Raw genomic sequence first — 16,225 nt, forward strand, 5'->3', positions numbered from 1 at the left:
CCCCCAAGCTGTTGTTGTTGTCAGTCGTTGATGTTGTAAACACAGACAGTAATGTCGTATGATCCAAGCCAGTGGTATAGCTACAGCAAAAATAAACCGAACGAGATACCCTCTGAGAGAAAAGCTACACTAATTGGTGGGTTATGCAAAGATGTGAATGTCCTGCAAGAAAAAGTAGAAACTGAGTTACCTAGTACTTGTAGTGGAACACAACAAAAACATGATGACACAGTAACTGTGGGAATCGACCCCAGCTCAGCAGTTGATCATGTGTCACCGAAAGAGGCTCCAGCTACAGCTAAAAATACCAACGTCCATTCAGCACATCAGAAGCTAAATGGTCTAGTTTTAAGACTGCAAAAGATGATGAAAGAACTACCAAGGTCAGATGATCAATTAAAGCTTTTAAATACTAGCATGAGCATGATGCTGGTGTCATATGGCTGTTAAAAAAAGGCAGTGTCATTAATTATAAATTTGCATAGACTTGCTTAATCAAGCCTCATTGGTTAACTGAAATTAAATCATTTCAATGAAATAATTTAAATTTAAATTAAAATAAGATTAGATAAAATGAAACAATCTAAAATGGACTGTACTAAATTGGCTCTGTCAGATGAAACCAAATTTAGAACTTTTACTGGTCAGATCAACATAAACATGATAATAGTGATTTCAGGCTTGAAAGGCTAATATTCATTTTTGAATTTGCAAATCACTAAGTCAGTGATGAAAAGAAAAACAATGTTATAAATTTGATACTAAAATCTAATTTGATTCTTGACTAAGGAAGTAATGGGGTGGCAGGAAACCTTTTGCACACCCTCAGTTTTTCCAATAAAATATCCAAAAATACTTCATAGTTGTGCCAAAATATTTATTTTTGACCAGTATATTTACCAGCAGCAGATGTAACTGGAACAATATTTCCTTAATTTTGATGTAAAGTAATTCATAGTTACCCTGTTCTACAATTTTTATCAGAAAAGAGAACCCTGTTCTGCAGCACATCCCATATGGAAGTGCTCCCCCTAAGTGTATAACAGGCCATCAAAAGAATAATTTGTGTTACTTGTACACTTGTATATGTATCTTTATGGCATCACTTCTCATTCTTGCAGCTCTTACAAGAAGAAATTCAGCAATGAAATTATAACACAAATTGGAGAGTCTCTCCTTGATGACACAGTGTTTGAAATTGTGAAAGGTCTTGAGGATATCCAACTGCTATCTGAGAGGAATTTATTGAATAGAAGAATGAAGATATTGTCAGAGCAGAAAGGTAAACCTTTTTCTCATCTGTTGCTTGGCATGTATGCATAGGCGTAGACTTGCATTTTTTTCAGGGGGGGGGGGGGGGGGCTGAAAAAATTAATGACAATTCCTAATGGCAGCTGCTGGAGTCACAGGATAGAAAATGGATTTGCTAAGGGCTTAAAGGTGATTTTTTTGTGCATTTTCATTATTGAGGAAGAAGAAACACACATGAGATGATAAAAGGGTATTTTTAAATCATAATCATTTTTTTTAGGTTGAGATCATCAGTTCTATCTAGGCACCCAAAATGTTTATGCGGGGAACCAATAATATAACAAACTAATCTAAAAATTGGTGAAGCACTTCCTTATCTTCCAGGGGGCACTCAGCCCCCCTCGGTTTTCCTCAGGAGGGGCTGAAGCCCCAGAGCCCCCCCTAAGTTTACGCCTATGCATGTATGCACATATAATGCTAAATTATTTTAAATGAACAACAGGGAGCTGCTACTTCTAAGTCTCATGTGCTCTCTCTAAATAGTAAAGGGCAACAGTCATAACAAGCAGTCAAAGGGAATATTTATCCAGGAGCTGCTTGTCAGCCAATTGTAACTCCAAACTGCAAATTATCTTGCTGGTGGGTTAATTAGGCAGTTATGCATATTTTTTAATACTTATACTGTAAATAATTGTGACATCAAGTTAAATAGTTTCTCTGCCTAATGTATTGCACTTTATACATATGAAATGTATAAATCACTAACAAAAAGTATCTTCTAATGCCCAAAAGATAAATTGCCAACAAAATATTTTTTCACTTTGCCTTTATATCTTCTTTTAACATATAGTTTCAAAGACCCATTGAACAAAAAATATTGACATTTTTTTCCTGACGTGATATGGAAGGATTGGGATAATTGCTTTGGACTAAAAAATTTATGGTCATTATTATGCTTGCTTTCAGTGAAACCTTTTTCAATAAGCCCATGTTTTTCATATTATAACTTGCTCTAGCTGTTGAAGATTTAAGAAAAATGTAAAAGAACGGTTAAGGCGAAATTATCAGAGTTCTCTTCTTTTATTATTGTTGTAAATTTTGGATGTAAATGTAAATCTTTTATTGTAAATGTGACTACATCAACAGAGGCCCTAGGATTATTATCTATTGTAGTGTAGCTACAGCAAATTTGATGACTCAACATTTAAAAATGCTGTAAAAGAAAAGTAAGGCAAAAATAACTTTTGCTATGAAAATTTTGAAGTTTTCATTGCTGAAGTTCTGAATATTCCAGACAATCGTGTACCAATAAAGAAAATATATTTGAGTCAATGACAGCCCACTTATGACCAAAGCCCTTAAGAGGACAATCATGAAGAGTTCCCAACTAAGAATGTATTACTACTGCTAAAGAATGCAATGCCGAAAGTCTGAAATAACTTTAGAAAGCAAAGAAATGAATATGTTAGATTATTACAAAAAGCTAAAAAGGATTGCTACAAGAATCTTTACCTCAAGTATTTGATGGGTACGAAGAAGTTTTGGAAGTCAGTGAAATCTCTTCTCAATGAAAACCCCCTCAACATTATATCTTTAATGAAAATGATGATATTGCTCCAGAAGACCTAGTAGTTGCATGATCTTGATGATTTTTTCAGTAATATCATAAAGTCCCTGAATATTGCAGATATCAATGAAAACGAATTGCCTGTCGATAGGTATCACATCCGAGTGAATTTATGATAAAAAGAAAGTATATCAGGTGAAAAGTTTGGTTATAGACCAGAAAAGGGAACAAGAAATGCAATCTTGTGCTTAAGAACGATTTAGAAAGTGTATAGAAAAGCAAAGCAACTTATACATCTGTTTTATAGATTATGTGAAGGCGTTTGATTGTGTAAAACACGAACAGCTGATAAAAATATTAGAATGAATCGAAATTCATGGAAAAGACCTCTTGCTTATAAGGAATTTATATTGGGACCAAAAAGCTGCAATTAGATTAAATGGAGAAGTGGGTGAATGGATTGAAATTCAGAAGGGAGTCCGACAAGGTTGTATTTTATCTCCTGATTTATTTAAGTTTTATAGTGAAGAGGCTCTAAACAAAATCAAGACATGTTATGGTTTAAAACTGGGGACAAAAAATTAAATAATTTGAGATACGCAGATGATACAACTTTGATGGCAGACTCAGAAGAGAAACTTCAAGAACTGGCAAACATCGTATCAGTAGAAGTGAAAAGTTTGGCCTGTCGATAATTTGTCAAAAGAATTTCTCCACGATTTGTACCAAAACGAAACAAATACCAACATGTTGCTTGAAAGTGAATAAAAACATCATTGAACAGAAGGACAGTTTTAAATACCTTGGAAGTGGCCAGAAGATCAGACAAAGACATTCAGTACAGAATAGGACTAGTAAAAGAAACATTCACAGATGCGAAGAATTTATTTTGTTCAAAAAGAATCGGACTGCAAGTTAAAAAACGATTATTGAAATGCTACAACCGGACAGTATTAACATATGGGTGTGAGTCCTGAACTATAAGCACATCAATGTAAAAGAAATTAGAAGCCGTGGAAATGTGGCTGTATAGAAGAATGATAAAGTTCTCTTGGGAGAGGAAAATGAAGAATGAAGAAGTTCTACGGAAGGTAAACACAGAAAGAAATTTGTTGGACACTATAAGAGAAAGGCAATGGAGATTTGTTGGACATATTCTGAGAGAGGAAGGTGGGACTGTGAAAAACATATTATAGAAATAGAAAATGAAAACGCTTGACTGGATATAGGAAAAGCTGAGAGTTAAGACAAATGCGGAACTGGGAGATATTGCAAAGGACAGAGAGAAATGGGAAAAGGTGGAACGAAGTCTGAAAGGCAATTCATGAACGCCTACGGCATGAAATGCTATGGTACTCGAAGAAGAAGATGAACGAAAATATTTTTCAGATGAATTAAAAGACGGCGATGTTAGTGTGCTTTTCAAAATTAATAACTCGTTTAAGAAAGAGTGCTATAGACCAATAATCTTTATACATTCTGCCACAAAAAGTCTCGGAGAGCCTTTTGTTGAAATAATTGCAAACATTTGTGAACAAAGTTCAATCGCCAAATATATTATTTTCATAATTATATTCATTTTCCATGAATATACCGTGAAAATTTATCAATGTAGGAAGACATAATTTGGTTTAGTTCTTTTCTCTCATATTATGGACATAATATTTTCAAAGTTTTGTTTTTTGCATTCTGCTCAGAGTTTGTTATTCATTATTTTTAAGCAACATCAGTCTTTCTCTCAGGGCCTCTTCTACAATATATGGAGTAAATTTATTGGCCTTTGAAAGCTCTACTCCGTGGCTCAGAAATGATCTTGCAAGCTCTAGTTCGCCTTCTCTATAAGCAACGTCTGATTCAATTGACTGAATTTTAATCAAGGTCGCTGGTTCATTTTTCCCATCAGTTGCTTGCTTTACAACCTCAAGACACTTTTTAGCTTGCGTCATCGCCTTCGAACCGACATTAAATTTCCTAATTTGGTCACTGTATGTTCTTAGATATATAGACGCCTTTTGAAACATGACGTAATTTATGCCTCGTCTCACATAGAATCCACAGTCCTCTTGTATTCTGGCATGCTGTAGGTATAGGTCAAAATACAATAATGCCCGATTCTCTAAGGCTAAATCAGGAACCTGGCATTGACTGGCTAGCATCATGTACGTAACTCCAAACAGATAGCACAAGAAAGTCTTTTCTTCCCCAGATGCTACGTAACCCATGTAGTGCCTTGCTTTTTCTAATTCATTCAACGCACCCTTGTAATCCTTTTCTCTCAAAGCTATATTCGCCTTAAAGGCAAATATTCTGCCAAGTAGCAATGTAGAATTTTTGGCCTTGACTGCAAAGTTCTGCAACAGACTGAGACAGCGATTCGCTTTGGAGGTTTCGTTTTTATTGATAAGAGCGAGTGCTTTCTCAAGGCATAATGAAATACATGCATCGGATTCTTTGGTACATACTGTTGAAGAATAGCTCTCTAAAACCGCTCCATGCTGCTTGAAGTCACCACTGTTTCGAAGACTTTCGCATAGTCTTATCATTGTTCTATGCTTTGCCTTTCCAATTTGCCCAGTGACGTACAGCACATTTGGAACTCTTGTAGGGGCCCAAGCATTCATAACTATTGACCTGATTTGCTCATGTGTATGAATTGACGTATTTTTTATAGCTACATTAGCACTGCTAGTGTTGATGGTATCCACTGGCATAATGAGTTGGGCGTTGTCACCAATAATGGTAAAGTCACTGACAATGTTTATGTGTTGATATGCAGCTTCAGGTGCTGTACTCTGGTCATCGAAACTGAAATGAAGATGTTTGTTATTTTGCTTTCCACAGGCACAGATACCGAGTAATGAATCATTATTGTATCCAGAAGCTTGTGTACAAAGTTTTTTGCTGCTGCCTGCTTGGTCAATCTCAATTCGTGTTGTTGTCAGAAAAGGGCAACCACTGTTTTTTAAACTTGTCACAGACTGCTCTGCTCCACCTATACTAATACACATTTTTATTTCACACTTTTCCATCATTGCTTTCATTTTCCACAAAAACAATTCAATCGCCTCGCCTGTTAAACCATTTGCGCGCATTAATCGTGCCAGCGCGTCTGCTCCCGCTCTTCTATATTTCATAAGGAGACCATCAGTTCCGTTCATAAGACCACAATCACCAACAATTTTTGGAACAGATTCATTTAGTGTGGAAACTGCAACAGTGAGTTTACTGAAGCTATGGTAATTTTGTCTGCTACCTCTAGTAAGAGGACCTGTATTCTGCAAACTGGATAGATCGATTGTTTCTGAACCGGAACTGTATAACCCATCACACGAGTTTTCTAAACAACGTAGAAAAACGACTTCTGTATTTTCCCCAACAACCACAGTTTGTCCATGTATCGTTTCATTTAAGATAGTGTTTTCAGGGTTTCCATTGCTCGCTATCTTTGGAATTCGTATTGGTACAATACACTTTCCGTAATCGCTAAAAACAACAAATTGTCCCGGTTGTGACAAAACCAATTTACTACCAAAAACTTGCCAGCTTAGATAGCAGTCAAACATACGGTTTTTCTCTTCCTCGCTACGCTGTTCTCCGTTCTGCGATTTCGAGCGCATAGCAACTCGCCTTTCCTCTGATCTGGGCATATTTCTATAAAGAAGAGCAAATATATTATCAATTCAACATATATTTTAATTTTATTTTATTTTCTTATAGACCATATCGGAGTTCGCGACGCAATAATGAAGTTCTATTGTTCTAAAGCTAGGTCCAGTCACTCAGGTGTGGGAAACCCGGCAAACCAGCGAAAAATTCATGGTTGATAGGGGCTACTTTTTCTATTTCTGGCTGTGAAACCTCTTTAGAATAAAGAAAAACGTTTAGAATGAAAATCTGAATTTTGTTGATTAACAATTATCTTCTTTGATCTACAGAGGAATTTACAAGTCTCGATAATATAGGCTGCCATTGTATTTATTGCTATTTTCGCCCCATTTGTATCATGGCGTCGCGCATTAATCCACCAAAGTCCTAGGGCATTTGAGGTCCCTATTAGCATTATTCTTGTAGTCAGAATCATTCAAGGATCAAGGAGCAGTCAAGGATCATTCTTGGCCTAAATCAAAATGTGCAATTTGCTAGAGTGATGAGGTAGAATGGAATTCAGGCGTTTCGAGATTGGAATTCAAATGTGCCCTTTTCGATGCCACCATGATGCCACGCACCCAGCGTCAGTAGAGGCCCTGCTACATGGTTTTTTATCAGACAACCAATAGGAATTAACAGGCGTTTGTCGTGAACCTGATTGGCTAATGCAATATAATTATATGTTTTATTTAGTTCAAAAACGGCGTCAAGGATGAACTTGCAAGGTAGGACAAATTCATGAAACCGAAATGAAACGTCTTGAAAAAATGGAATTCCACTCTAAACGTTTTTGTTGTGATATCCAAATGCTAACATGATTGTATCAAATGCTCTTTTAATTTTCTATTCGGGAGAATAACATCCACAGAGAAATGTTTTCACTTTGATATAGAATAGCTCCGTCAGAAATAACATTGCCACATCCCTCATCAAATCAGGCATTGAGGCTACATTCCCTCATCACAGGGAGCAACGTTGGGCCGTTGGTGCATCGGCACAAGTTGCTCCACCTAACCCAAATAAAAATCCTAAACCTTAAGTATAGCTTCATTAACTCAAGTGCAGTTTCAAGTTCTGGGCAGGCAATAGACAAGAACAGATCACTTTTCCCCACCAATAGGCCGATGCACCAGTCCTACCTTAGATTCCTAAGGTAAGAGAGGGAATGACAAAATGTTATAGGATAAAAAGCCGGACCTATCCTAAACTAAAAAACAACAGGACCTTTTAAAGGATACTGTGATGTAGGTAAGCCCTAATTCCTAAGAGAACAAACAATTTGAAAAGATTCGGAAGAGAAAACACACTTGGCTAGATACCAAAAAGGGAGGGAGGGTACGGGAAAAGAAAAGAGCATTGAAAAGTCTACTTACAATCACGATAACCCCCACCCAAACGCTAAAAAAACCCAAATCAGAGCCAAGAGACCAACAACTCCGAGTAGAAACCCAAAATACAGAACTCATTGAGAAAAACATTGAGAATGGCCGATTGAATACTTGGCAATAGGTCTACTGAAAAGTCCAATCAATGGAAAATTTAAATGGCCAGTACAATGCGTCTGGAAATGGTGCTTTTGATATTGTGGATATTCTATTGATCTATTGGATATATGACAAAAGAACCTGAAATTGTAGCAAAGTCTAAGGCCAATACAAAGCAAGTTAGCTTTTTTTTCTGGCGGAGATCTTATTGTTTCGAAAGTGGGGGTCGCATGCAATCTTGATTTACTTTATGTTTATTTTTTTGACACAACTAATAAAACTGTCTAAATCAAAACCGCAAAAGATGAGTCAGTTAAAGCAGGTTGATCAATTGTGATTGTCTCTCTATTTTGCGGTCAATAGACACAGCCAAATCAGATTAGACAGAACCGCCGTAAAGCTTGAAAAGTATAATCATTTAGATGCTCTTTGCTTTTTAGTTGGCTGCTAAACTTCTCTGTTCATATCGATAACTGAAGCCCTGGCAAAACAAGTAAAAATTTCACTCAATTTTTGTTTGTAGTGCAGGAGATTAGTGCTGAAATACAGCAGGATTGTGCAAATTGTGATCCAAGCACAAAAATTTTAGAAAATACCAAGTTTAATACGCTGAACAACATGTGATATAGACCGATATCATGTCTTGCCCCTAAGTTCTATTTTTAAATTGGTGTACTGTACTCTGATCTACATACCTAAGTGTACCGTTGACCATAAACGGAGAAAGCCAGGACATAGACAGTTGATATTCACAATTTAAAGACAGTTTGATAAGATGAACAATACGTGATATAGTGATAACATTGCAATACGTGCAATGCCCCTATATCACATATTGCTCAAACTTTGCTCAATAGCACTTAACACGGCTAAACAACACTAGACAGGGTGGCAAAAGGACTAAACTTTTCACTAAACTTTTGGCCAAACAAAAGTTGATAGAAATGTTTAGTGGGTCAGGATTAAGATGAATCCGCATCAAATCCGGTATGCATCAGTAATGCGAGTACATGAGACGTAGCGAAACTGAAATTACGTAGATCTGGTACTCGTGCTTGATTGGTCCCTTTTCGCGAGTGAACCCGTTCTGATCCGACCCTTGGGAGGGCTCGATCCCAACATATTCAGGAAATTTGATCGGATCCCGTTTATATTTGGCCCCATGCAGAAAGGGTTATTGGCCTAAATCCCAGACTGTTATAACGAGTCCTCCTTAAATCTAGAATTTGCAAAGCAAAAATACTATTGGTTCCATTTTATAATGTTATTAACTGCTTGTCATCTTATAGAGTGTCATCTTGTCAGCTGAGGCTATTTTCTCCATATAGACAGAGCCTAACAAAAGTTAGATCTGTATTGCTATTGGTATAGTTAATCCCCAGTCAAATCAGTATCTTTCCCGATTGAAAACATTGTCTTTTGAGTCGCAGGTACAAAACTAGCAAAACAAACGTGAATGGATTAGGCCTTAAACCAGACAGGAGTAGGTAACAAACTAATAGAAAACCCATTGACGTACGCCGAAAGTATTAACGATAAAACTATGATTTATTAGTGCAGATTTCAAACTTCAACGGGATTTCAAATTGAATTTGAAAATGGCATGAATTATTTTATTACTAGCCATGTTGTACAGGACATATTTCTGAACTTAACCGCAATGTTCCTTTCGTAAACTCTTTCCTAATGTAACCAGTAATCAAAATTCTGTTTCCCTTTACCGGCGTTTCCCTTCTTGCAAAATTTCAAGATTTGAAGTCAACAAATTACTGCTTTTTATAAACGCGGTTCTGAAGAATGAGAGAAGACTGCCCACACCAAAGTTCAAAATACCATTTAAATTGAAATAGAAAAGCGTAGTACTCACATATCCCCTTCACAGTTGGTTTTATTCATAGCTGTCGTGCTCTTTTTTAAAAGCTGTCGTTCTCAAAATGAATTGAATAATGCGATTAAGCAAGGTTTCATTTATAAAAAAATTGCAAAAAGGGGAAGTCCCTGCGCTGCTGAGTGTGTGTAGGCGAACGATATTCACGTGAATAGCAGCCGGACACCTGCCGAAGAATGAATAAATATCACGTTTCTTGATGTTCACAAGAAAGGTATTTCCTGGAAGGAAGATGAAACGAAAGAAAACTTGCTGCTGATCTCAAGGCACGTAGAGGTGGGGGCACTTGGTGTTATTTACAAACAGGACTAGGGGGCTATGGGGGCGCAGCCCCCTTGTTGAAATTTTCGAAAAAAATGGGGGGCCCCTCGTTGTTTGTGCTTTGATACAGCCAAGAATCAAGAAACGCAAAGAAAGCTGTGAAGAATTGTTACTGTACACAAAAATGTACACAAATTTTGACATATATAGATAGAAAATTCTTGAAAAACTTCATACTGTGTACGTTTAGTTGCAGATTTGTATAGAGAGTTGGTTTTTATTGTTGCATTTGGAAACTGGGTTAATTGCCTGAATCAAAAACCTGTTACTATTATCTTTTATACTGCCTTGCCCACTTTTAATATTTTATGCACTACACTCTTTTAAAAGAACAATACAATTTTTGCTAACGCTTAATGTTATAATTTTTTTGAATGATTTTAGGCTCGGGTGTTGTTAATGTTATACTTATTTCAAAATTTATTTTTCTATATCTGCAAACTATGAATGCTTTCCAATTCCGCTGAATGAAAGTTCTGCATGGCTTTTTTAGTGGCACTGTTCATAAGCTGTTAAAATCTTCCCTGTTTTGTCAAATGAGTCAATTCAAAATCCAACCCATGGTTTATTATTATTAAAAAAAATATCTTCCTTATCGATGCTGTAAACATTTTAGATGCATTTCTGGCCATACTTAAAATGTCATATCTCAAAATTCTTCTGACCGCCAACCATGATGGCAGCTTTCACTGAACCCCTGAGCGATTTAAACATTTTGCTCCCTTATTTGCAATAGAATTCCCCCCCCCCCCGCCCTTTCCATGGTGTTGGTTTTCTAATCTTAGGTGTAGCTCAAACCGTCAATGTACTGCCTGCTCAACCAATTAATGGGAAAAAACATAAACTATCGTCAAGTTCCAATTGCAATGGTTACACAACAAGAAAAACTTGGAAATGTCATAGAGCCCCCCTTGTTAATATTTTACGACTACATTCCTGTTTACACATTATTTTCATATGGAGAAAATAGCAAAATACAGCGAAAGCTCACCTTTGCAAAAAGGACAAGGATATTTGAAAACATTGGAGATATAAGGTCCTTTTTTAAGAAAGATAAGCATCTGCCCATTTTGCATTCCTGGTAGTATTCTTTGGGATGAACTTGTCAAAATAAACTCAAAGGCTGTTTCGTTGAAAATCATTTGATTCATCGACACCCGCATAACCTCAAAAGAGTTGTTTCAGTCCGGTCCGAATATTTAACGGTGGATCTTAGGAGTCCTAATGATAAACCCTTTTCGTATCGAGTAGTAGCGAGAGGCAAATGCTCATGAAAGTATTTATAAATCTTACTTTTAGTAACGTTGCTGGCATTTCTGTATACACATTACGACCTTAAGTTTACCTTGAAAGTGGAGGGGAAAGGGGGGTGGTGATTATAATTTTCGAGAATTTGATAAGTGGGACTTGGCCAAGGTAAACAGCGGAGGACAGCATTGTTGAGAAGCCATTTCAGTGCAAAAATACGTTTTAGCAAGCCATGGCCTCCCCACGTTTTGTCAAGCTACAGAGCTTTTTGCAAATCTTTTTCTCTGAATCTCCTATTATCATTATCCCCACTCCCCTTCCTCCCCTACTCCTCTTTCCAATTTGCACACAGTAGAAGCGTCTAACCCACATTGGCAATATTAATATGGCAATGCATAAGCAATGTCACCAAATAGTATATGTTTTATCCAATCCACGTTTAATGAAACCGCAGACGTTTTTAAGACGTTTCCAAAAAGTATTTGCTGAACGATTTCCGTCTGTTCAACCTAAGAATCTCCCTTTGTTCTTCGATTTTATCAGTCAACTTTGTATAAATATGTACACGTATATTTGTTAATACATTGTTTGCTGAAATGTTAGATAGAATTAAAATGAATTTACACCAACGACAACACTGTAGAAACCATACAGCCAAAACCTCAAACAGCTTGAAATTTCCATAGAATGTCTCAAGCCTCATACATTGATAGGCCACAATCCGCCAATAAATCGCAAATTTTGTGAGAAATAGTCAGGGAATGGTACTCAGAATAGGCCCCCTTTGACATGTGATTCCACTGATACCTAACAAATATTTGTTTTTTTTGCAGGATTACGGCTTGAGATGAACAAAAGGCATCAGGCTGCATTACAAGAATGCCAGTCAAGACCTCATCAAGTGAAATTATTTGAAAGGGAGCATGCTGAAGAGAAGAAGGTATCAAGCTAGGTGTATTTCTGTCTAGTTGCTTACGTCCAGCCCAAATTCTTACAAGAAGCAGCTTAGAAGTATCTAAACTGCAGCTGATGACTATTAAAGATCTTACTTTCACTGCTGCTTTCAGGCTTTGAATTCCATGCTATTTAGAGAAAGCATAACATTGCTGTGATACTGTAGGTGTACATCTTTAAATGCGTTTTAGAATTTTGCCAAATTATTGTTTATATATTCAGTAATAGCTTTTTATTAACCTATTTAAATGAGGAGGGACAGGAGCAAATCTACATGGCTTTAGTAAAATACTGCAATAGAGGATTAAGATTGCCAATCACTTCAAATAAATCAGATCCATGCTAACAGTGAAATCTAGGCCAATTTGTAAAAGGAATATCAATTTGATTGATGGTGCCGTATTAGAGTGGGCTAGAAAACCACGAAACCCTATCTAGGTAAGAAAAACTTTTCATCACTATTTAGAGGCATGTTTGACGCATTTCGATGGCCATTTAAATTTTCTATTGGATGGACTACCCAATAGACCTATATTTACGTATCCAATCGCCCAATTCTCAATGTCTGTAACTTAGCTAAGTAGGTGACTTCATTGTTTGCTGGTGCCAATTTAGAGGGGAGGGGGTTAAATTCTATTCTTTTAAACTTCGCCACCCTTTTTTTCTTTGGTATGCACAAGAAAAATAAGCCTCAAAAAAAACCTGTGGAATTTTTTTCTTGCAAGCATGTGCTCAAGCATACATAACAAAATAAATGCCTTGGCAACTGTCTAGACAATTCTTTATTATGCAATAAATTTTCCATAAATGAGCAATTTCCTATCAGTCTTTTGAATCGAGGAAAAATTCAAATGATTTTATATACACAACAGAGATTCTTTAGCAAAAATGCAAGTTTATTAGGTGTGGTTTTGTGTGTCTTTATGGCCGTGGCCTCTAAAAGTTTTCTAAAGCACAGCCTCCTTTCCCAACGTTTAGTGGTGGCACCCCTGTTCCCTTGCTATCACAAGCCCTTCTACATGGGTATCAAAAAGCATGGTATTAAGTAGAAGGCCAGACCACAAAAATTGGCTGTCACGTAAAAGAAGCTTTAGTGCCACACCCAAACCCTATCTATCTTTGTTTCTCGGAGGAATGTTTTCACAGGCTTGGGGTATTGTCCGGAAGAAGGAAGAGACTTTTGTGGACTTTGCAGAAGGACTTCACCTCTGATAGTCTGTACGTGGACTATTGGCACGAGGCTCTCTCTTCAAATGTTCGTCTCTGACTGGGATTTTTCTGATGATAATTTGCAGGATTTGGAAATGAAGCTAGAAAGGGAACTAAATCAACTCGATCAAAAGATGGTGCTTGAAATTGACCAACAAGCCATCGACCAGCAGGCGACGTTACAGGTGCGTTAAACGTAATATTCCGTCAGCTTTCTGAGATACTTGTCTCTTAAATTTGCAAATTTGATTCTAGAAGCATGCAAAAAATGCTAGCATTCGATGTGGGAACCTGAACTTTAAATTCGCTTACCGATCTACTACCCTTTTCTTGTTATCTCCAGTCCAGTTTGTTACAAAATTAATTAAAGTAGCTGTTCTTTTTTGTCACGTACTTTTTGTATAAAACAAGTAAATGTTAACTTAACTTAAATGTTAGACTAGTAATTTTACGAACGTCACTCACGAAGATTTGAAATAGTGATGATACCTTTGTGAGTGCCGTTCGTAAAATGTTCACAAAAGGAAATATACTCTACAAAATACCAGGTATCAAAGAAATTTTTCCTCTGCATACCCAGCTCGATAAATAAATTTCTAGCTTGTTGATTTTCTAAAGGAAATGGTAACTTCAAGAACTATTCTGTTCACAATAACAAAGTTGATCTGTTTCTCGCAATTTTTGAATGATCGAATGAATTCCGCCATCTTCAAAGAAACTATGAACATTACAACATGATGTCCTTGACAACAAACACGACACATAAATAACTGCTTCACGAATATATCGCTAACACCAATCTAAGTTGTCAAATTCCAATCAGAATTCTTCAAAGAGCACTTTTTGTATGGAACTTCACTCAGCAGTTGAAGTCACCTTATTAACCAAACAAGGTTCCAACGCAAGCTAAGCCTAAATTATCATGTCGTTTGCAGAGAGCTGGAGTACCGTTGTTTTTTATAACGAATAAACAAGAAGAAATACAGCTACAGATGTATCTTTTGGATTTCATAACGAGGCTAATACCCGATAGCTGTGAGTAAAAATTGATTTCTATTAAAAACGTAAATGCTCGGTTATTGAATGAGGGTATACATCAAACGGAAAATAATTGAAGAGTAATGAAATATTCGTCTGTATCTTCGCCCAAAATACCAACGTTTTTAAGTAATTAATGTAGGGGATCTTATCATTCTATGCCAGCACTCATTCAAAAGGTGGTGCTAAATCGGGAATTTATGGTAGTTTTATGCCATGTTTGTCAATTACTTGTTAAACTTGCTGGCTTGTGTAGCTTGTTGAATAAAGTTTTATCTCTGCTCGATTTTGGACATTTGTGAAGAGCAATCTTTGGTTTTTTATCACGGCCAAGAATAAAATAACAACAGTTTTTGACGATGCACAATGCTCCAAGCTCTTACTGTTATGTCTGTACAGCTTCTGGCGAAAATCATAGCGGATATTTCTAATTCTACATTTGGCCTGCGGTTCTTATCTTCAAGGGCATATAATTCTTATTCACATACAACAGTATCGTTAAAACAATTTGATTTAATATTAGTGATCATCTGTCACCTGAAGGGCCTGCACTTGGGTGGCTGTCGTGCTTATTTCAGTTTTCTAAGCCCAACTCCAGTATTTGGATGATTTTCAAATATTCTACCTCCTGCGATTTTTAATTGTATTGTGTAACGTCGATTCACAATCGAAAAAATGCTTTTTCGTATTCAAGCTAGGTTATGAAGACATTTTTCTTACTTTAATTGATCTATGACTATTTTTAGGAGAGAAATGGAGCCACCAATCTCTACCACGTCTTCAAGCTGTTTATATCAAGCTATGCTATCATATTTTTATCTGGAATAGCATCAATCATGAAGAACCTGCTGAGGTTACACTTGGTAACTTCAGGTTACTCTCGGTAACTTCAGTTTACTCTTGGTAACTTCAGGTTACTATGACTACTTTTACTTAGATAGAAAACATCATTAACTTGAAGCTAATGTATAACGCTAGCGTTAAAGAAATCAAACCTCGCAATATTGCTAGTATTTCTTGAAATGTTTTTGCAAGTATTTCTTGAAATGGTTTTTGCAAGTATTTCTTGAAATGGTTTTTGCAAAGGATCTCTACATTCTACTGCAAAGAATTTCTAGGGTTGGATCATTATAATAAGTATCGATAAACACAAAAAAAGATGGTCATCAACTTTGAGCGGACCTGATAGCAATAAACTTCATCGTTGATCATCTCCGCTTGGCTATTTTAGAACTCGCTGTTTGATAAATACTCGCTGTTTTGATAAGAGTTCCCTCCCACCCCTCCCCTAAGGATATCAGAGCATCTGTACTGTAGTGGTGGTTTTTCATTTTACTTGATGCCAAACTTATGTCTAGGTTTTCATTTTCTAGCTAGAGAGCTTTAGCAATCTTGTGTTAAGTTCATGATATTTTTTCGTTTCGTACTCTTTGTAAATTGATTTATGTTTGACATGCCGATGTTTGTTCGCAAAATGCTAAACTGACTAGTACTACTGTTTGAAAGGCTCTTATAAGTAATTCTAATTAGCTACTAAATAAATGTTGTTATTTTCGGTTGAATGAAATGAATTAGAAAATAACAGCAGTTTGCAGGGCAATAAAGAAGACTCAAAAA

General features: G+C 36.5%; 2 protein-coding genes across 2 annotated transcripts; one reads left to right on the top strand and one right to left on the bottom strand.

Annotated features, from left to right (window-relative positions):
- The first annotated feature begins 6 nt into the window (after window positions 1-6).
- LOC135685095 (protein DGCR6) lies at window positions 7-16,224 on the top strand. Its single transcript, XM_065200901.2, has 6 exons — window positions 7-383; window positions 1,122-1,282; window positions 12,241-12,347; window positions 13,657-13,755; window positions 14,506-14,605; window positions 15,355-16,224. Coding segments are annotated over exons 1-6 (801 nt in total). The 5' UTR covers window positions 7-51; the 3' UTR covers window positions 15,357-16,224.
- On the bottom strand, window positions 4,346-9,930 carry LOC135685093 (uncharacterized). Its single transcript, XM_065200899.2, has 2 exons — window positions 9,818-9,930; window positions 4,346-6,469 (listed from the first exon to the last, which is right to left on the bottom strand). The coding sequence occupies exons 1-2, from the start codon at window positions 9,844-9,846 to the stop codon at window positions 4,522-4,524; spliced, it is 1,977 nt and encodes a 658-aa protein (XP_065056971.2). The 5' UTR covers window positions 9,847-9,930; the 3' UTR covers window positions 4,346-4,521.
- Window position 16,225: the final 1 nt, after the last annotated feature.

Source organism: Rhopilema esculentum, chromosome 15 (genome assembly GCF_057945365.1).
Source record: "Rhopilema esculentum isolate cy_ngs chromosome 15, ASM5794536v1, whole genome shotgun sequence".
NCBI lineage: Eukaryota > Metazoa > Cnidaria > Scyphozoa > Rhizostomeae > Rhizostomatidae > Rhopilema > Rhopilema esculentum.

What these genes read in the sequence shown, in the direction of transcription:
- LOC135685095 (XM_065200901.2), top strand. Translation starts at nt 52, where the DNA reads ATGTCGTATGATCCAAGCCAGTGGTATAGCTACAGCAAAAATAAACCG. An exon ending in GATATTGTCAGAGCAGAAAG is followed by an intron (nt 1,283 to 12,240) that starts GTAAACCTTTTT and finishes TTTTTTTTGCAG; the next exon opens with GATTACGGCTTGAGATGAAC. An exon ending in AGCATGCTGAAGAGAAGAAG is followed by an intron (nt 12,348 to 13,656) that starts GTATCAAGCTAG and finishes GATAATTTGCAG; the next exon opens with GATTTGGAAATGAAGCTAGA.
- LOC135685093 (XM_065200899.2), bottom strand. Translation starts at nt 9,846, where the DNA reads ATGAATAAAACCAACTGTGAAGGGGATAT. An exon ending in ACCAACTGTGAAGGGGATAT is followed by an intron (nt 6,470 to 9,817) that starts GTGAGTACTACG and finishes TCTTCTTTATAG; the next exon opens with AAATATGCCCAGATCAGAGG.